This window comes from Colletotrichum chrysophilum (assembly GCF_026319265.1).
Source record: "Colletotrichum chrysophilum strain AFK26 chromosome Unknown scaffold_21, whole genome shotgun sequence".
Taxonomy (NCBI): Eukaryota; Fungi; Ascomycota; class Sordariomycetes; order Glomerellales; family Glomerellaceae; genus Colletotrichum; species Colletotrichum chrysophilum.
In genome coordinates this window covers 53,671-74,761 of record NW_026517308.1, presented here as the reverse complement: position 1 = coordinate 74,761, position 21,091 = coordinate 53,671, and the positions used below count along the sequence as shown (strand labels likewise).

Sequence of the window (21,091 nt, the reverse complement as noted above, 5' to 3'; positions counted from 1 at the left end):
ACCTCTTGTCCATTCATATCGTCTCGCAACAAGCATTGAATAGAACTCTACCCCCAGGATTTCTGCTTCAAAATAACCCCGCCCATCTTTCAAATACAAGTTAGAGTACAAATTGACTTTCACAGACTGAGAATGGTATGAATGCCAGAGAGGCCTCTACCCATCAAGGCCAGAGAGCTGACACCAATCATACGCACCATATGCTAAACACACACATTCACACCTACACATGGTCCTTCTCCATCGTCTCTCATTCCTCCGTATCCCCTTCTCATTCGCTGGAGTATTACCCTTCGACGTTCGACATACCACTTCTCAACAATACACCCCGCAGAAAAACCACCTCTCCTTCTCTCTGCCATGTCCCTCAAGCGTCTTCCTGGATACCTTGTCATTCGCTGATCGAGCCATCCAAGTCGCCAACGTCAACATCATATATATACATACAGCTAGAACCGCGGTATACCCCAAACCATACTCAGGGTACCTCGCGAAACTACCTCTCGCAAGCGGGAATCACGGCGTAACCATCATGTCACGCCGTCCATCTGCTGGCACCAACTTGCCTCTCACTGGGCGGGGAACATGCACGGCGTTAAAGCACCAAGCAAGAGTCGTGTTGCAATCTTCACCGTGCACGGAACCATGGAGCACGACGTAAGCAACTGGGATGGATTTTATTTGTCTCGTCTGCCTTTGTGGCGCCTTAAAATGTATCCGAACAGGGCTAATCCTCTGTCCGGATCCCGATGTCTGTCAAAAGCCATTTTTCCATCCCCATGCCATTATTCAAAAATAGAAAACGATGCAAATAGCAATCTGCAAATCCTTGGTCAAGGTCGCAAAAGAAGAGAAACATGATTCTCGCCCGTCTGGTTGGGCAAGGTGGTATCAAAGCATTGATGCAAAATCAGGCATTCAACGCGAGAGAGTAGTAGACATGGTGCTGAGGGCTGCGGCGTTTGTACCGACAGATCCCATCTGGGAGGAAACATGACCGAGGAAACAGGTGGTTTTCAAACGATAGTTCAACAGGAAAGAGCAGGGGGTACATGGTTTGTTCATAGGCGACGGAGAGATCATGAGGTTCGTTCATGTCGTGGCCCCGCGAGGGCGATGCTTGGGCAACTAGGCCAAGCTCGACTTCTTGCGCCGACCAAACATCTTGGAGAAGCCACTGCCGCTGCTTTGCTGCTCAGCAGGAGGGCTGAAGCGGGCTGGCTGGGCCTGTGGTGGGGGCTCGGCGTTGCGGAGGAATGAAGCCAGGTCGGTGGTGCGGCTCGTGGAAGAGACGGCCTCCCTTGGTTCGAACTTCTTCATTGGCACGCGTCCGGCAGAGGAATGCATGGCGGGCCGGCTTGCAGTGGCGTCACCAGCGCCGTACTTGTCTTGGCCGGAAGACATGTTAACCTGAATCGGAACATGGCCGTTTCCGGCAGCTCCAGCACGGCTATTCAGCGAACGGCTGTCAATCTTGGGTGGCTTCGCAGTCGATCCAGCGTTGCTGTCCTTCCTCGAAAATCGCCCGATAAGGCTGGGAGCGCTGGCCTTTCGCTTGATGTTCTGCGGCATGACAGGAGCGGCGGGCTCAGGTGGTGGCTGATAGTTTTTGAGGAAGTCCGCCAAGCTTTCCTCCTTCTTGGGGGGAGGTCGAACGGCTTGGGCGTAATCTTCCTCGTCTTCGTCGCTCAAGTCAATAGCGTAGGGGTCACGCACGCGTCGTCTGGTGCGCTTCGGCATCATGTCGTCTTCGTCAAAGGTGTTGGCGCTGGGGCGGTTCTTGAGGAGCGCACTTTGCGAGTTAATCGACGATTGGACGGAGGGCATCGTGATGTCCGTCACGTTGGTCGATGCCTGGCTGTACCGAATGTCTGGCAGGCTGGCGTCAACAGCTTTACCGCCAACGGCACCTGACATCTGGTCAGAATCCATAGTGGTGCGAAACGGAGCAACAGTGCGTGGAATACGAGGATTGTTAGCGCTGGGAGGTCCTCGCCGAATGAAATCGATGAGGTCGGAATTGTCCTCTCGATTGTCGACGGCAGCGTCGCGTGCCTGAAGGCGGGGTCGATTGGTCGATGACGAGATGCGTCTCGAGTCAAGGCTGTGCTTCACAGGCGGCGGCGGCGGGCCGCTGATGTTGCGTAGCGGTGCAGGTCCGTTGTCAGCAGTCGGGCCGGTCGACCGAATGAAGTCTGCGAAGTCGTTCATGGACGTATCGCGAGGGATTCGAGCATCTCTAGCCATTGGGCCGTTCGTTCTCGATCTGGTCAATGTGGTGCTTGGAGGTGCTTTGGGGACGAAGCCTTTGGGTTTGGACTCGACAGGATGAGAGTTTAAACCTGTTGCACGACTGACGGACATAGTTCTTCTGATGTCAGCGCCGGAAACGGATCTGTTCCGTTCACCACCCATTGCCGTCCGAGCATCCTCGCTTCGTCTCGACTTAGCACCCACGGCAGGACTTGCAGTGCGCGCCCGATTGTTCTGATTGGCTGTTAGTAACGTGATTGAAGTATAGGAAAGGCTTAAACTCACGTCCATATCACGCATGCTTTCCGGAGTAAGCGTGAATTGAATCGTTTGGTCACTCTGAATGAGTTCCTCGAAATTCCGCGCCAGATTGTCGGCACGACCCGAGGCCTTGCTGTCCTCGGATGTTCGGACCGCTCTAATCTTGCCAGTGCTTGAAGAGCCCGATGAGCCCGATGTGCGAAGCTGTCTAGGGCGTTCGGGGGAATCACGCCCAGCAGTTCGCTCCACCGAGACAACACCAATACTTGCCGCTGGCGAGTGTGTACCTTGGCGACCGGTGCCGCGGTCGGGAAGAGTTGGCGTGGCCTGGGATCGGTTGCGCGGTGAAGGCACGCGCTCCTCGACGAATGGGCCAGTGGTGCTCGTGTTGCTGATGATGGTAACCTTGGTCGCAGATTGGCTGTGTTGGTGACGAGAGGGCTGCTGTTTGGCCGGGTTGAAGATTGCTTGTGAAGCCCTAATTTCAGGAGTGCCAGCCTTGGGCGTCGGTGTTGATACTGGCGACGGAGCAGTTGCAGCTGTCCTGGACTTATCCTGGCGTGTAGGACGGGCTTGGGCGTCCTCCTCAGCTTCTAGAATGGACTCGTTCGTGTTTTGCCTGCGAGACAATTTCTCAACAGGAGAACGTGTGCGCGGGGTTGATGCAGACGAGCGGATAATGGTGTCAACCTCTACCGGCTTTGGCTTTGGCTTCTCTTCCACGATGGGTGGCGTGACACGAGAGACACTGCTTGCGCGCGACAGATTGGCTGTTTGAGAGCGATCGGAAGCATCGACCGAAGACGTGCGCGACCCTCCTACGGGACTCTTGGGACCACGAACGTCAATGACACGAGCTGAAGGCGTTCTCTTGAGCCCCATCATAGGGGCCACAACGACAGCTTTCCCAGACTCGGAGACGCTCGGAGAGCTGCGGCCGGCAACCGACACCCTACTAGAAGTGCAGATCTCTGCCTCCTCTTCCAAATCGTCAATGTCACCAGTCTCTTCCTGTGCCGGGGCGGGGTTGGCCTTCACCGCCGTCTGCGTGGCTGCAGGAGTGGCATCTACCGCAGGGGTGGCTGCTGCTGCTACTGCAGTCGCTACTGTTGCTGCCGCTGCCACGGAGGCGACTTTTTGCGGAGTGCGATTAGGGTTCCGGGGTTTGACTTCAGGAATCTGCTCTGGCGTCGGCTCAGACTTCGCCTTCTCAGACTCCTGGTTCTCCGCAATTGTCTCGGGGACTTCCGCCGCCTTGTCCACGGATGTGGTCTCCGTCGAAATCTCTTCAGTAGAGATCTCCTTGGTGGCGGAGTCGACAGAATCCTCTTCTTCGCCGACCAACTTGGTTGGAATAGGTTCGACCTTGGCGCGTTTGAGAACAGGTGAGGTGTAAGGCGAGGGCGAAGGGGTTGGCAGCGAGTTTGAGCGCTTGCGGCCGGAAGGAGCGGTTGGGGTATGAGGTTGAGACATTGTGGGGGTGGGCAGGTCGTTGCTGGGCTGGGACGTAAAGATCATCAGACTTTTCGGGCGCTGCGCCGAAGGCTCCTCCTCCTCGTTGTCGGACGCCTCATCGTCGCTGTACGAGGCTAGACCAGGAACTTCGATTTCGTCGATGTCGCGGTCACCAATCGGTAGGGGAATGGCTGATGCCTTGACGTATTCCTCGACGCGGTCGAGTTCAGGTTCCTCTTTCGTCGCTTCTTGGATCCCGAGACCGTTGGCTGGCATGTTCTCGGCCGTGCTGGTTTGCCTAAAGTGGCTGGAAGGCTTGCGCGAAAACGGACGCCCATCCAAAGCTGGAGAGCGAATTCTCTTCTTCCAAGAGCGCCAAAGTCTACCCAGAGTCCTATCGAGAGCAACGCGCTCCATGTCCAACTCCTCAACCACAATCCTGTCAGCGACGTCGGCCATTTTCGCTCCCTCCTTGGGACCCTTCTCGAATTTCGCTCGAAGTCGGTGATACGCCGCCTGGCCTGCAATGACCAGTGCTTGCTCGCCCATGTACTCAAGAATGGAAGTTAGGAAAATGGCGACCGCGGGAGAGATGACCTCCGGGCCACGTTCGTCCGCGCCGGGCTTGAGGCTCTCCTGTTCCATGTAGTAGTCTTCATCCTCCTCTTCCATGTCGCCAAGCGAGGAGTAAACCATGCACCTCAGTCGAGTGCGCTTCCAGACGAGCTCGAGATCCCAGTCCTTGGGGGACGAGCTTGCGCCTGGCGGCTGAACGAAGTCATCCTCGTCTCCACCACCCAGGTATTCGCGCAACTCTTCGTCGGCCTGGTTGATGGCATCTTTGGCGAGTTTCGGCTTGAGAACTTCGGAGACTGCTGGCCTCAAGGCGGAGAGAGTCGTTGCGCGGGAGGCGGACAGAAAGTTGAAGAGTAGCTGGTCGAGAAAGCTGTTGACGAGTTGCAGGGCAGCCGTGGAGACGAGGGCGGTCTCTCCGGCGGGCTCGATTCCATGCTGGTCGTACCAAGTATCGGCATGACTATCGTGATCGTTGGTGACAATCTGAGAAGCGGCCGACGCGGCAATGAAGGCGGCCTCGGGTGTGACGGAGAGGGGAGGAGACATCAGTCCAACGCTCATGACTGTGGAAGGGCGATCGCTCGATATGCTCTGGGTGCGCGACCTCGTCTGGAAGGAGGGCGATGGAATAGCAGAGGGTGACCTCGACGGGGTGGTCGAGTCAGCGCCTGAGGAAGCCATGTTTGCTGGTGGGTGGGATCTATAAGTTGAGGAAACCAGCACAGCAGGTCTCCCGGGGTCCCGTGAGACCACAGGAGATTAGATTGAGGCGACACAAATTTTGGCGATGGGCGTTGTCTCGCAAGCGGGTGTTCCTGGGCCTATCAGGGGTAGCGGCTGAGGCGGTGTTGACGGCAGGTGTTTGCAAATATTACAGAATTGCTTATGTGGGAAGGACGGCTGGGAAGTATGACGGATGGCTGCGTGATGCTAATTGTTAGCGGACTTGTATTTTTTATTGATCCAACAAGCAGCAGCGATTGCAGAGCTGAAACACTTGGTCCAGGGCCGCATGGCAGTGAAGGACCTGCGTGTGATCCACTTGGGGGGGTAGAGGCAGAGATTCATGCGTGGTAACCACGTCTTGCAGAACGAGTGCCACTGCGGGGAGCACTGGGCTGGAGAAGGCAACGGAGAGCGGGCGAATTGGCTAAAAGTAGGCGCAAGAGAGACGATCAATCCGAGGTGATGGTGGACATCTTAGACGAGGCGTGCGCGCGCGCGGCAGGCAGAAAGTCTGGTTGCGGTCCGAGAGACGACAAAAGGCGTGGGACTTGATTTGATTTCGCGAGTACGGGAACCAAACGAACGGGTGACTGAATGTCGAAGCGCAGACACGCGAACATGGGGGGAGGTTGACTTCGGGGACGCAGTACAGTATCCGTCGTATTCAACTTTTTTTCCTTTCGAATCCTCCTTTTTTCTCCTTGCTGACCGGGAGATGGCGGCGAGTCGTGACAGACGGTAGGGCCGGGTGTGGATGATGGGACAACCTGGCAGCAGCAAACACACGTACCTGGATGAGCGCGGTGATGACCGGGAAAGCAGTATTGGTTGTAATGGTATAGTAGACGGAAGAAGATGCGCCGGTGCAAGTTCGGTTGGTGAATCAAGTGGTTGTGATGGGGGTGATACAGAGCAGAAGTGGTAAGACGAACGATGGTTGGGTTGCGGCCAGCGGCGGACACAGGTCGGGAAATGGTTGGAAGGGAAGTAATGGTCGACGAGTATGGAGAGAGAGAGATGGCGATGAAGGTATGAGATGTTTACGGAGAGAAGGGGAATAAGATGAGAGAGCGAGCGAGCGAGGGCGAAGAAGGACCAGGTAAAGGGTGGTGAAAGAATAATGTCGAGGAAGGCAATGAGCAGCAAATGAGCAAGCAGCTTAGTTAGAGCGTAGGTACGAATAGAGCTCTCGAAAGAAGCTGATGCGCTTGCACATGGGCGCAGGAGCCACCAAAGACGACAAAAAAGCCAAAGAAAACGGACGACGAGTGGTCTCGAGGAAGCCCGGCAGCGGCCAGGACGAAACGGGAAGCCTAGTTGCTTAGTGTCAAAGGTATTTTTTGTGCAGCGTCCGTCTTTGAGATGGCGCAGAGTGCGGGATTAGTGCATCTACTTAGTAAAGTGACATAAGGGACCCTCCCAAGCCTGCTCTGTACGAGACACTAGTCCACCAACTCCCGCGTTCTGGCTCTGGTTCTGGGACGAGGATGAGGAGGAAGAGGAGGATGGGCGTGAGTGAGTGGCTCCGTGGTGTGGTCCGTGGAAGGGGTGGTGGGTGGATGGCGATGGGCCAGGATATCCACCATTCAGGTACCAGCCCGGATGTACGTAGTACATGCATTCAGATGGAGCAAAATGTGGCATGCAAAGGTCCAGGGGACACACACACTCTCACACGCACGCAAGAGTTGGAGCAGCAGGTTGGGTCCAGTCATGGCCTTGGGAAACCCGTCAAACCCAGGGACCACTACGACTTGAGGTGTGTTGCTTGCATTCGGCCGACGTTTAGGATGGTGGGGCCCTGCAGCACGAGAAGGAGAAGAAGAAGCAGCAGAAGCAGTCGCAGAAGCAAAGGAAGAAGCTTGGGGACCAGGCACCTCAGACACGCACCTGCGAATAGAGTGTGAGCTGCCCACGGGCAGTAGGCACGCAGTACTGACAGCCACAGGTGCAGGCTCAGCTGGTGCACTGTGACCTCGTCACTGGGACTGAGCAAGATTCAAGACAGGAACGGACAGTGGAGGCCATCGGCTCTGGGAGCGCGATTTCCGCGCCCGTCGTCTCCAGCACGGTGGGATGGTTTCGGTGGCTGTCTGCCCATTGCCCACTGTCAACCCCCTTGCAGTGTGGAGGATGGACAGGATGACAAGAGCAACGCTTCCCAGCAGGCAGAAAAATAAAAAGTCGCGACGAAAGAAAATTGCAAACTCAAAGTCGTGAGAGGTTCATACCTGGGAGTATTGAGTTTTGTCGTCATGCAACCACTGCCGCCAGTGTCTACGTCAGTGTTCACTCCTTGGACTGTTGATCCAGAGTCAGGTTCTCAGTTCATTGCCGTTGGGCCTAACGCGACCAGACAATCTTCACTATTCACACTATTCGCTCAAGAGCAAATTCACAAACCCCGGGTCCCTGTCATAGCGATCAAGCCCCCCGTGGTGACCCCCTTTTCCGATGTTCCTGGTAGATGAAAGGATGGATCAGCGACCCGTTGACGACGAAACAACGGCTTCCAGACGGGTATCGGAATTCCTGTCTCGAGTTGCTGCCAGTTGCAATGCCCAATCGTCGGTCAGTTGTCGACTGAACACAAATCGCGACTACTCCGAAGCTGGGTTCGCCTGTACGGAGGAGACACGGCCACTTTCCAGCCCACCTCACCTTCCTGCGTACCTGGCCGAAAGCGAGCAGCATCCAGTACTTGTAGGTAGACCAGGTACGTAAATCGAATCGAACCGCATCAGTGCCGTGGCCATGCTGCTCCTGGTCTCCTCGTGGCGGAAAGGGGGAAAGAGAATAATATGGGAAAAGTCTCCGACTGCGAAAAGCCGGACGAATCGGCAGAAAGTGACCTCACATCGTCTGGTTCATCATGGGCCAGGATCCAGATGCGAGGTTGCAAACAGAGTGGAGGCTGGTTAATTAGACGTGAAGGGACCCTGACCCTGGACCACGACCCATGCCTGGCTCTGCCTGGGCATGCGACCTTGCCAGAAGACACCCCTGTCCAGCCTGGTCTGGCAAGTGGTCAAGAGCTTCCACCGACCCTTGCCTGCGACCACCCACCCATCCACCCACGTCTTCCGTCCAGACCGCTGGGGGAGGCGCGGGAGGCTGCCCAGACTCCTCTAAAGACTCTCCCAGAGAGACCCAGACTTCAAACCCCCAGGGCTCTCTGCCCATATCGACGGCGATGTTCAGGAGATTTTGCGCCGGGGAAGATTCCAACTATTCAACAAAATCTGGGGCAAATCAATAGTTCAAACCCAGTCTGGTCCGGTCTGGTGCGGTTTCTGGTTCATTAATATCGTCAATCACAAACAATATGATCCGTCTTATAACATCGATGTTGAGCTGGCAGGTGGTATCGGAGGCGGTTACAGAAACAGAGTAACTGCCAAATGGTACGAATAGTGGTACTTTCCACGCTCCAACCAGAAGGAAAGTGCTGGTGGCAGGTGCTGCACTGCACTTTCCTTCCATTGACTTGCAGAGGTCCCCACAGCCACATGCGACGCCTCTTGGCGGAACACAGTACAAACATTTTGCGACCGCCCGCAGATGAAACACTGTGTACTCACCTCGCTCCCGTCATTGAAGCATGGAAGAAGCCTCGAAAGCAATTTCGGTTTCCACCCCCGCCAAATCGTTTGAACAAAGAGCGGGAAGCCATCGTCGCCAGCTCTTGACGGAAAGCTAAATTTGTCGACCATGAGACGTTGCTTCTTGTCGACATCAAAGGGAAACGGTCAGCCCCCTTCCATGTCTGATCATTAACAGATGCCACAGACACAGTCCGTCGTTTGCCCGTCGAAACGGCACGCGCTGCTTTTCTTTCAACGTCCCGAGACATCAATTCGATTGAAACTCAAGCAACTCGCATGACACAACCACTTGTGCCAGCTGGCCCAGCTTCCGCCTCTCGCCGATATCATGCCACCTCATGAGCTGGCTCGTTTCTTCTTCGTGCCCAAAGAGTGCAAAAGGAACAATACGGCCTTGTATTCATCTCCTCTCTAGCCCGCCTCGCCTCCGCCCGCCGCTACTCTCATGTCTGGAGAAAAAGAAACAACGCAGCCCATCAGATGCCACAATGCCGACGGCCTCTTTTCGCCCGTAGACGTCCTAGATTGCGTCAGGTCAGTTTTTGCAATATCCGTACATATGCGATTCAGAGTTGGACAGCCCAGCAAACGGGTCGCGCATATTGCGATCATGCTGCTTGCTCAAAGTACCCAGCATCTCAACACACACAGTGCAACCGTCACATCGTCTTGCACTCTGCGACGTCCCATCGTGCTCCTGAGATATGCTCCTGCAGTTTTGGACGAAGCATAAGCATCTCGGTTGGCACGCTGTCCCTCGTCTACCCGTTCCGCGGCCTCAATCAGGAAAACTGAGCCTACTGATCCCAGACTTCGGGACTCAATTCTCAATAAGCCTAACTTCTAAGTCTGCGAATGCCAGTCTTGTCAGGAACAGCCCCGCCGTCCTGCATCTGTCCAAGAGACTTGCCGGAGCAACGAAACGAAACGAGCGGACACAGCCGGTTTGCTGCGCATTCCGGACGGGGACTCGGTCCTCAGACCTCTTCATCAACGCTGAACATCGGTTGAAAGCCAAGACCAAAGCAAGGATGACATCTCCCGAGATTGTCGCATCCGAGGCGACGGTGACCCAATTCCCAGAGCTGTCGCTCCACTTTCCGCCGTCGCCGGCCGATAGCACGCCGTGCACACGCCGCGCTCACCCAGACTTTGGTGATGCCAGGCATTCATGGGACGGAACTTACCAAGCATCAGAGTGCCATCAGAGTATCCGCGTCCGAGCACGTTCCCAGCTTTGCGGAGATCGCCAAAACATCACCAGGCTGCGCATCAATATTATTTCCGTCTGCTGTCAGATTCTCAACCTGCAGCGTCGTTCTGTCGCACAGACTGAAAACGCTCTGAGCAACGCCGATGCACTCGTCAATCTGGCTCTCCAACGGGTATCCGTACGTCGTTGGCGAACAGGCGGTGGCAAGCCCTGGGCAACAACTCAGCACTGCACTCTTCCATGCTCGAGCTGACGCAAGCTGCCAGACAACACAGCACACAGATGCCTGAAGCCTTGAGAATCAAACGGCTCAGCCAGTCACATTGCCGTGCGATGAGGTTCTGAGACTCCCCATCGCTAGACTCCCCACCAGCGAGGGCCACAGCAATCAATCTGTTGGCGTAGTGTCCTCGCCCCAGAAATCTCCACTCCAGTCGAATGGAATGATCTGGCGGGGCTAAAGAGGCGACCGGTCGGACCCCCAGACCCTCCAGAACCTCGTTTGTCATTAAACTTTGGGTCGTTGACCACCAAACGTCCCGTCAGCGAGATGACGATATACTGCCTCCGCCTCAATACACGGAGCTGCTCTGACGCGAAATCCACGTCTCCTTCAGGCATGGCTTGCTGTGCTCGCTCTGCGGCTTTCCCGCCAACGCCGGGCTGTCTTGGGCCGAAGACTTAGGTTGCGCCAGCTCTCTTTCGGGTCGGCGAGGGGGCGCACAAGCCGTCTTGCTATTCGGCGATCCATCCCATGTGTGCGCCTCTGCCAACGACGGTGCCTGGTGTTTTTACATCGGGGGCGCACGTCTACGTGGCCCAAGTGCCAGCCAGCTTCCGCGAGTCGATAGCTCATAGAGCTGTCGTTCTGCTGCCGCCGCCGGTGGGACAGCAGGCGCCTCTCTGCATTTTCTCATTCGAGCGCCCGGGCGGCACACGGCGGGAGGAGGGCATTGAGGCTTGATCTCATACAGGGGCTTGATCAGCTCTTTTAGAACGAATCCCTCATGTAGACCGAGCAGTCGCTTCATCTTCAGGTTCAAGGCTCCGGCTGACACACTCTAGAGTCCCTGAACCGCGCCGTCGGCTTTGTGTACCTCGTCTGATGATCAAGAGAACTTGGTTCCGTCTTCTGGTCTGAAGATAGTCGGCTTCCCACGTTCCTGTCCTCATGGCATATCGCGCTCGCTTGATGATGACGACGAGGTTGGCGCCGCCATTGCTTTTTCCAGCAGATCCTGTCCTTCCGTCAGGTCTTCGTCGCACGCCGCGGATGTTAAATCATTGGGATGTGATAGGGCTGGCTGTGGGACCTCAAAGTCTGGAACTGGGCGCTTTCATCTGGCCAACTGGATTGCAAAGACTTCCTGCTTGTTTGCGACAGACTCTCCTAGCGGCTCCGGAGCATGCGCCGCGGTGATAAACGACGGGATGCAGACTCAGATCCCAGCCCGATGGAGAGCAGTGTCTCAACGCGATCAGCATCCATTGGTCCGTGTCCAAGGAAATATTTTCGACGGCTCTTCATGTAGATCGGCAATTGGCAAGAGCAACATGCCGCAGCATCGCCGAGAAAACAGGGCATGAAAGCCACCAAAGCCATGCTGCCATGCACCCTCGGACGACGACGTATGGTGGCAGAAATACGACGCCGAATGATGTTTGCTCCGGCATAAGGGTGTTGGCAAACACGCACCCTGGCCATATATTCGGTCAATTCATGTCGTCGACGCACATTTCAAGCAAACAAACAGTCAAGCCATGCCAAAGCATGCGTCTCGGTCAAGGAACGTCTGGCAGGCAGACAACCGCGGCTCATCCTACCTGATTGTTCCCTCGGAATGGCGTTGCTTCCCGTAAATGGTGCAAACGTCGGAATGCCGGACCCATTGCAAACGCTGGTAGTGTTTGTCTTGAGCGGCGTGGACTCTCCGCAATCGTGCCCATCTGCAAGAGAATTGCTTGGGACAGGAAGTCCAAGACCATCATACTGTCCCCAGCAGCAACCTGTGCCGCATTCCTGAGGTCACCATCCGGCCCGAGGTGAGGGATGTCCTTGGGAGCCAGAACACACAAAGCAGACTACAGACAAAGAGGTTCCGCGACAACGGTACCGGCTTGTTCCCGCCTTCGCGAATCGATATTTTCCCCTGACAAGCTTGATGAAGTATTGATGCAGAAGTGTCCTTTGTTTAACCCAAGCTACGCCTGCCCCCTCGTCGAAACATACTCGTTCTCACAACGAAGACGGGGCTTCTCTGACCTTCATCTCGGCCATATTCCACCCTCGTGTGCCCCCACCCAATCGCTTGGTGCATTAGAGAGAAATACTGCTCTCACTGGGTTGACAGACAACCGTCAAAGCTGAGGCCAACGCGGGGGGCAGTGGAGTATGCGAGATCACTTGCGTCTTCTCAGCTTCATCTGTCAAACTAGGAATCAATAGTGCCGTCTTTTCCAGCGCTATGGGCCGCTTGAGCAACATCAACATCCACAGTATCCCTCACCATTGGCCGTCGGGACTCACACTTCAGACTCTCTTCCGTCGAGCCGTCTTCACGCTGTGCTCTCTTGGACCGAAAATCACTGCCTGTTTTTGCTCTTGGAACGGACAGGTACCTCGCCCGGCTTCCCAAATATCGTGACACAAACCGCTACCTTGGCCAATGTAACCTTTTTGAAGAGAATATGGGTGTCCGATTATGTTCCGGCCCCCAGCCGTGCGCGACCATGCCCTCAGACATGCACGATTAACCCACACTTTGCATTGGCGGACCTCACTTGTCAACGGTGAGGCCTCGGGCACGTTTGTTTGAGGCTCCCAACCCGTCTTCGCCCTTTGCCCGATCTATCCCTATCCTCCGGATCTGTCTCTTGTCTCGAACCTCCGGCTGGTGCGTGCGCCGTTGACAGTTGGGCCCTCCAATTTACACATTCGACAAGCGCCAAGAGCAAACTGCGTCGTTGGCCCGATCTTTGTGGGCGGCGGCCAAGTCAGCCACGAGCAAACAAGCGTTCCTTTCTGGATTCCTGCATCAAACATCATCACTCGGTGTGACAAAGATTTGCGAAGCGAAGGTGATGATTTACCTTGCATATACTAGGTTTAAGTGGCATGCAATAGCAGTGTGGCGGTACGCCTTGCCTGTTCTAATCCGTTTCTCTGCCGTCTGGAAGAGCAGCGGTTGCATTCGGAATGCACGACCAACTTTACGATTTACCAAAAGCCAACACACATAGACAATAAACTCGCCATGTCACAGCGTATGCATCACGCTAACCTCGCAGCCGCAGCGAGAGCGCGGTGCACGGCACGTCGTCGATTTTGGCTCGCCAGCATCCAGCTGCCCTGAAACGAGAGCATCCTTGGTTCCGTTGCCGTGTGTGTATGTGGCGGCGGTGGAACCGCGCCGGTGAAAACGAGCGAGCCTGCGGGCTGGCTTCCTGCAGCTTTTACTGGATTCAGAGAGGGAGGCGTAGCAGGATCACTGCCTTCTGCGTGGTACGAATGTTTGTTCTAGATGTTCTGCGTTTGTTCCTGCGCATGCGCTTCGGCTGCGTGCTTTTTCTATGGGTATCATTGTCATAACTCACTCTCCGCGGGAAGTATCCCTCGTCTGCGCGTCCAATGGTCGAAGGAGCTCATGGTAGGGGGGAAGTCCAGCGGTTCTGGCCAAGATCTTGACTTGGCTGTCGGGGGATTCTTACCTGTACATCGCCGGCACCGCACCGACAGTGATCCACTGACCGGGACGACATCCCGTATGCGAGCCCCGGTGTCACGGCCGAGCCGGACCTCACTCCTGATGCCACGCCGTGCTATCCGTCTCCACGACCTCCTGCTGGACCTCATCCCCCGTTGACTCCTCTGCAACAACGTCGGGTCCACGCTTACCTTGCTGCCCCTCGTTACCTGTCTCATCCTCCATCTTCCCAACCCCATTCCCGTTCGAATTCGAATTCTCCACGGCCCGTCGAATCATCGCGCTAAGAAGGGTAAGCCTATCGCTGACAAGGTCACCGCCGCTCGGGGGAAGAGCGTCGCGGACGGGGAGGAGGCGCTCGAGTACCTGCTGCTGCCAGTCGCGCCGGCGGCACGGGAGGCACTTCCCCGGCCGGCGGAGGACGCCCTGGGCGTCGATGGCCGGGCAGACGGTGCCGGCGCCGGGGGTGGTTGTGGAGCGGGGGCAGAGCCAGGTGATGTGGTGGCCGGAGAAGCAGCCGCAGGCTGTGTAGTAGATGTTTTCGGCGGTGCACATCGCATCTGGGCCGGCCGAGGGGTTTGTGTGGTGGTTTCTTGGTGATTTCTTGGTGCTGGGGTGTTAGTTGGCGTCTACTTAGAGGGCGGTGATGTTGTGGTCTCATCTTGGGCTTCTTCTATAGAGGATGATGAGATTGAGAGTTGTTGGCGAAGACTGCGTTTCATTGTGTTGAGCGCTTTGTGTGGGATCACAATGGCTCTGTGTTGAAGCGTGGGTGACATCGTCATTGTTTGAGAAGAAGTTTTGCCGTCAAAGGGAACGATAGAGAAGATGGATGTATGAATGAGTCCTGTGTATGATGGGGAGGTCGCAATTTTCACTGTGATATGTGATGTGCCTCTTCATCCAGTCAACATGCGATTGAGAGTGTAATGCCTCGACAACATCTCGAGACTTCAAGCAAGACCATGAGGGTGTAACAGCCCGGGTCGTGCCACGAACTTGTGCATTGTTCAGTGAACAATGGCCATGTGCATATAACGGCTGTATTGGGCTTCAATAATCGGATCAACAAGGCTGAACAAGCCATTGTTACGGATGACTGAAAAACACGGCCTCTTGGATGCCTTTGGCAAGGGGGTGCTCTGATTTACTTCGTCTCGTTCCATCCAGCATCCAAGTCACGAGAGTCTCAAGGTTGACATGAATCACCACCATCACAAGCGACGAACCATCTTGCATTAGTCGCTACTCCCAGGGCAACACGTTTCCAAAGTCTAGAAAAGTCATGTTCTACTCTAACCCGAGCCTCATTTCTATCATGATTATCCCCTTGATCTAGTCCACCAACCGCGCAAGGTGAACCCCGTCATAGAGCGGCATCAGCCAGCTGTCCAGCCTCTCGTCCTCCCTCACCATGCGGTTGAACTCGCGCAGCTTCTCCACGTCCTCGCTCTTCCAGTACGCCGCCCGCTCCCCCTTCTCGCGCTGCACCCACGGGTTGCCGTCCGAGTCGTCCGCGACGATGCCGCGGCGCAGCACGTTGTCCGCGACGATCAGGCCGCCCGCGCGCAGCAGGCGCTTGCCCCCGGAGGCGGGCGAGGCGGAGAGGATCGTGGAGAGGTACGAAGGGTAGCCTGACTTTTGGGCGTCGATGAAGATTAGGTCGTAGGGCTCGTCGGGCTGGAGGGTCGGCAGGCTAAAGTCGACGTTGCGTTTAGTAACAGGGAAGAGTGGGAGAGAAAGGAAAGAAATGGGAAGGATGGCCGTACGTCTGGAGGGCGTCGCCGACAATGACGGATGCGTTCTTGATGCCGTTGGCGGCCCAGGCTTCCTGGGCTTGCTTTGCGTAGTTTGCGTCGAACTCGAGGCCCGTTACTGTGCCGTTGGGGCCGACGGCGTGGGACCAGACCATGCCGGAGTAGCCGACGTATACGCCGATTTCCAGGACTGAGACTTGTTAGTTGGTGTTTATTATTCATGAGAGTTGAAGAAGAGCATCCTTCTCCAGCGAGAATTGTATGAAAATGAGAACGCGATGGACTTTCGCCATTCAAGTTACCCTCCCGATGACGAAAATCAAGCAATATCAACCACAGAGACCAAGAGATCAGACCAACAAGACACGTTCACGAAGGAGCGTCTCACTACTCTCACTACCCTGTCGCGAACGAAGTTGACAAAACTCACCTCGCTTTGCCCCAATCAACTTGGCGAGCCAGATATGGTTCTGCGCTTGAAAGTTGCTGATCATGAGCATCGACGTCTCGGGCTGCGTGGTGTCGATGTGGTCATGGTACGCAACAATGTGTGCCGGTAGCGGCGTCGAGCTGCTCTCCGAGTACGCCGTCACATTGCGCGAGACCTGCTCGTTGGGGTACAGGACCGAGACGGAGGACTTCATCTTGATGCGTGCTCGCGGACAATACCGTTTCTTCTTTGGACAAAGAGATTGAGGCTATGTAAGTGTGAGTGGTCATCCCAAAACGAGAGTGAGTATCTTGACCCGGCGCGTAGACAACTCACTTGGTGTGCCGGGTATGCGATTACCCGAGTAAGGCAGCAGAGACAGCTGGACAGACAGATGGATGGACGTTGGCGAGCGCGAGAGATGAAGAAATGCCAACGGTAGCCAAGATGATGATGATTTATATGTGATTCCTCACCACCTGACTAAAACCACACACATCACATTCAACGTCAGAAACGCCGTCGACATGGGTATCCGTTGTCCCTCACCTCAACCCGCCCACCTCCCCGCTCGGCGCGAGGTGCCGGTTCGGCGGGCGGGCACGCGACGTCGCTCATTGCCCCTCCCCCTGCCCCGCCTGCTTTCCCAGTTGCGCAATCACCCCGCCAAAACCTCTCACCTCTGCTTCCCACAACCAATCCACACCTTTGCCGTGATCTTTTCCCGAGCGCAGGACGGGATGCGCAGAGAACGAATCTAAACCGCAGACTAGCTGGTATGCCCTGTACCAATTGACGCACCAGATCTGCCCTGCCTCGGCCGACGATCGGCTCGGGGATTAGATGCTGCTGCTTCTGACTGCAGATAGGGCGCGCGTGTATGGATGGAACGGCGTTTTCGGGAGTTCTTCATGACCTCCTATCCCGCCGTGATCTCGAGACCACGCAAAAGATCGTGAGATCCGGTCTGATAATCAACGGGACTGCAGGCCAGAAAAGCTTCGTCTGCTCTCGCGTGATTCTGACAGCGCCTTGCGCGCGGGAGCTTATCTTGCAGACGGGTCCCGATTCTGCGTCACACACACTCGCGCACATACATGACTGGCATGTACACGCTACTTGCACCTACGTCGCATGCATTCGACAGCACGGGTACATGTATCAAGGTTCGGAACACCGAAGATGAGACGGATGTTCCGCTGCTTGGTCTCTGCGCGGGCAGCCAGGTTTTTGGAGGGACGAAACTGTTAGACTTGCCGTTTCGGGAAGGAGGGGCAATTGCGAAGTTGTGTTATTCGAAACGGGCAAAAATCTACGGATACGGCTTGGACTTATACACTTATTTGCTGACAAAACTGTTCACTGCTGCAACATCAGCTCTGTCTCTTTAATGGCTTGTCGTACGATAAAGACAGAAGTCAAGTGATCCATAAGGTTTGCTGAAAATTCAAAGTGTATTACCGCGAATCTACCTAGTTCCTCGTTCCATTACATACTCTATCCTATTCCCTTTTCTCCTTCCCAAATTAGATTCCACCGCAAAACACATTCTCCTTTTCTTTTGTATTATATTATCAACCGGGTGCGTACAGGTGTTCAATACCCCTTTTAAGATCCCAATGCCAGCAGCAAGAAGCTGAAGAAGATCGAGCGGCCTTTTTCAAGACCACTGAAACATTCCTTCCCTTCCTCCCATCGCCAACGGGGATCCACTACTTCCAAAAGCTATGATAGCGCCTAGAAGAAGGCGAAGGCCATGGCGATGATGGCAACCAGGGTGAAGGGAGCCTGGAGGCTGGAGCTGCCTGCGGTGGCGACCTTGCTGGGCTGGGCCGGGGGCTGGGCGGGGGGTTGAGCAGGCGGCTGAGCGGGGGGTTGAGCAGGAGGCTGCGAGGGAGGCTGCGACTGCGAGGGAGGCTGGGCAGGCGGTTGGGCAGGCGGCTGGGCAGGAGGTTGCGAAGGAGGTTGAGCGGGCGGCTGAGAAGGAGGTTGAGCGGGAGGCTGAGCGGGCGGCTGGGAAGGAGGTTGAGCAGGAGGTTGAGCAGGAGGCTGGGCCGGCGGCTGGGCCGGGGGTTGCGCGGGAGGTTGAGCCGGGGCGGTAGGCGGGCTGACCGGGACGGTGGTGTTGGTGTACTTCTGCTTGCTGGGGCTGGTGGTCGCCGGGGGAGCGGGAGTGCCCTGCTGCGAGGAGACGATGACAACCGGAGGCGGCAGGACGACGACCGGAGTGGTGGAGTGGTGCTTCCTGGCGGACGTGGTGACGGGCGGCGGCGGGATGTTGCTGTAGTAGGTCACCGTGGTGCAGGGCTTGGTGCCGTTCGCGGGGATGGTCGAGGTGATTTTCGTGTAGTGGATAACCTTCTTGGACGAGGGGCAAGGGGTGGTCTTGGGCTTCATCGACGTAGTCTTGTGCTTGGAGGTGGTGCAGGGAGTCGTCGTCTTATGCTTGGAAGTGGTACACGGGGTAGTCTTGGGCTTAGATGTAGTGCAAGGAGTGGTGGTCTTGTGCTTAGACGTGGTGCAGGGAGTCGTCTTCGGCTTGGAAGTAGTGCATGGAGTGGTAGTCTTAGGCTTAGACGTAGTGCAAGGAGTAGTAGTCTTAGGCTTGGACGTAGTGCAAGGAGTTGTCTTCGGCTTCGACGTAGTGCAAGGAGTAGTCTTTGGCTTGGAAGTGGTGCACGGAGTAGTCTTGGGCTTCGACGTGGTGCAGGGCGTCGTGGAGCGCTTGAGGGTGGTGCAGGGCGTCGTAGTGGGCTTCTTCGACGTAGTGCAAGGAGTAGTCTTCGGCTTAGACGTGGTGCACGGGGTTGTGGTCCGGCGGCGGGTGGTGGAAGTGGTGCAGGGCTCTGTCACCTTGCGGGTGATGGTGAAGTGGCCCCTCGTAATGACCTCAGTCCTGGTCTTGGTGATGGGGTTGACGATGATGTCGGTCTTGGTGGTTGTGACCGACTTCGGAGGAAGGACGACGACCGGAGGTGTGTCGACCGGAGGAGCGGGGAAGTCGTGCTTGGGCGGGCTCCAGGGAGCCGGAGGAGCGGGGAAGTCATGCGTGGGCGGGCGCCAAGGAGCCGGGCCGGGGTTCGGAACGGGCATCTGGGCCCCGGCAAGCCCGGAGAGGACTGCCACAGCAGCAGCAACGGTCACCTTCATTTTCGAGAAGGGGGGCTAAGGAACTAGAAGAAAACGATTGTAAGTTGGTAACGATTGACTGAGTGAAAGGGTTCCCGCCTTCCCGTAATGTGAGCGAACGACTGATGGATGAGGAGAGAAGAGAGAAGAGAAAACCCTTGAATCTCCTTCAACCATCTTATACGGGGGCTCACAGGGCAGATCGTCGGCTTGATGGTGTGCTGGCCTTGATGGCCAGTCGGTCAACTTGTTGAGAACGTGCAAGCCATTGCAGCCAACTCGAGTTGAGATGGGTTGAGACGCGCCGAGTCGGGTTGGCGTATTGAAGTTTATGCAATGAGCTCCTGATATCCTAACCATGTCCGTCGGAGAGGCGGCTTTTCGAAGTTTATGGCTGCAGGTAAAACTTTTCTCATGACATTAAGAACCTCTTTGGCGGTCGTGGCTGGAGTAAAATCTCGGCGACGCTGCCAGAAGTTTTTTCATCACTCCATTGATCGGCGATGCTCCTTGGGCATTGGAGGCAATATTGCGACTTGTTGAATTTTTCACATGGGTCTCGATGAGCCTGTCTTCACCGATGGCGGACAATCCTGAATCTGTGCCTTAGTATTGATGAAAACGCTTGGGTACATATGGTGGAGCCTCTATGTTCGGTTCTTTGCTGAATCGTCCACCCCTCGCTTTTCGGATTGCGAAAGATCATAATTTGCAGACCAGGACGCCGTATGTCGTGTCGTCATTTCTGCAACACACAGAGTGGATGATCTCTGCAAGCCGTCTGGTAGTTCTGACTCGAAACAATAAAAGTGGTGATTCTGGCACCTCGACCCGTCTCTCGACGAAGTCGAAATACTCCGTGTCCAGTGCTCCCAAAGCTCCCGTGCTTCCGCGCTGTTCCTCGACACTCATCCGTGTGTGTTCTCCGTTTCGTTCTCCGACCATGCTTCGCTATGTATGCCATCTCTCGACTCCAATCTTTTTTTGATTCGCGCGACAAATACACAATCCAGCCCCTAAACGCCATGTTGCCATGCAGCTCAATCGTCGGATTCACCAGAAAAGAGACCGAATCTCATCCGGTGGCTCTGTGTCTGATGTCAGCTTAGGGTATCCTTGCGGAAACAGTGAGAGGATACGTACAAAAGGCAGCTTGGGGATGACGACTCCAAGGACGGCCAGGAAATTGATGATGAAGTAGGCCAAGTCATAATGGGTGTAGTGCGTGCTGAGGAGGAACAACATGATAGGCACGCTAAGAAGGAACTTCTTTGCGGGGGTGTACTGAGCGCCGTCGTCAATCTGCTCCCACATGTTGAGGTTGTCAAAGGCTCCGCCATTGAACTCGAATGGCACGCCACGGACGTAGTGGAACATGATGTACGATCCGAACATGTAGGAGATGTTGGTCAGGGTCCATGACGTCTCCTGGGACACGCCAGGCATGATGTCGTAGAAGATCTTTAGGCAGAGAATGAGGACGAAGTGGATGGTCCAGGCACCTGATTGTGGTGGTGTTGTCAGTTTTTTTTTGGTGTCTCATTGGGGAGGGGAGGCACGCGACAAGCACGAAAGGGGGGAAAAGCTTCCTGCGGAGCTCTGCGCGGGGTTCTCTCACCTTTGGCATTGACCCAGTTCGCATTCAAATTGGGCACGACGGCCTGGTCACTTATTTGCTCGAGAGTCTCGGGCGGCTCGTAGTGGACTTGAAGAATGCTGCTAGATCTTCTTCTGCGGGCACCGGTATCCGCCATTGTTCTGTACGATCCGCTGCCACGTCGCGGAGGATTGGTGGCCGCGTCGTACGAGACGGTGCGAGAAATGAGAATTGGGGAAGACAGTTTGGCGGTGTTGAAGGGGTGTCGGGAGAGATGGTCGGGTTATGTTCGAATAGAAAGGGCGAAGGAGATGGAAGCGGGTAGTTCGGGATCGTCGTTCTTGGTCCAGATGATGCTGGAAGCTGGGTCGGCGATGGTGTGTGA

The 21,091-nt window shown here is 55.7% G+C and overlaps 5 protein-coding genes across 5 annotated transcripts; all 5 read right to left on the bottom strand.

Moving 5' to 3' along the window:
• Positions 1-1,128: 1,128 nt before the first annotated feature.
• COL26b_003673 (uncharacterized protein) lies at positions 1,129-5,226 on the bottom strand (the record flags this gene model as incomplete). Its single annotated transcript, XM_053176566.1, has 2 exons — positions 1,129-2,487; positions 2,539-5,226. The coding sequence occupies 2 exons, from the start codon at positions 5,224-5,226 to the stop codon at positions 1,129-1,131; spliced, it is 4,047 nt and encodes a 1,348-aa protein (XP_053039425.1).
• Positions 5,227-13,886: 8,660 nt separating this feature from the next.
• Positions 13,887-14,348, bottom strand: COL26b_003672 (uncharacterized protein; the record flags this gene model as incomplete). The annotated part of the gene is made up of 2 exons (XM_053176565.1): positions 13,887-13,957; positions 13,985-14,348. The coding sequence occupies 2 exons, from the start codon at positions 14,346-14,348 to the stop codon at positions 13,887-13,889; spliced, it is 435 nt and encodes a 144-aa protein (XP_053039424.1).
• A 780-nt stretch (positions 14,349-15,128) lies between these two features.
• COL26b_003671 (uncharacterized protein) lies at positions 15,129-16,194 on the bottom strand (the record flags this gene model as incomplete). The annotated part of the gene is made up of 3 exons (XM_053176564.1): positions 15,129-15,489; positions 15,563-15,740; positions 15,981-16,194. 3 exons carry the CDS (start codon positions 16,192-16,194, stop codon positions 15,129-15,131), a joined length of 753 nt encoding a protein of 250 aa, XP_053039423.1.
• A 1,523-nt stretch (positions 16,195-17,717) lies between these two features.
• On the bottom strand, positions 17,718-19,130 carry COL26b_003670 (uncharacterized protein; the record flags this gene model as incomplete). The annotated part of the gene is made up of 2 exons (XM_053176563.1): positions 17,718-18,041; positions 18,093-19,130. The coding sequence occupies 2 exons, from the start codon at positions 19,128-19,130 to the stop codon at positions 17,718-17,720; spliced, it is 1,362 nt and encodes a 453-aa protein (XP_053039422.1).
• A 1,019-nt stretch (positions 19,131-20,149) lies between these two features.
• Positions 20,150-20,863, bottom strand: ORM1 (sphingolipid homeostasis protein orm1; the record flags this gene model as incomplete). Its single annotated transcript, XM_053176562.1, has 3 exons — positions 20,150-20,197; positions 20,253-20,611; positions 20,728-20,863. 3 exons carry the CDS (start codon positions 20,861-20,863, stop codon positions 20,150-20,152), a joined length of 543 nt encoding a protein of 180 aa, XP_053039421.1.
• Positions 20,864-21,091: the final 228 nt, after the last annotated feature.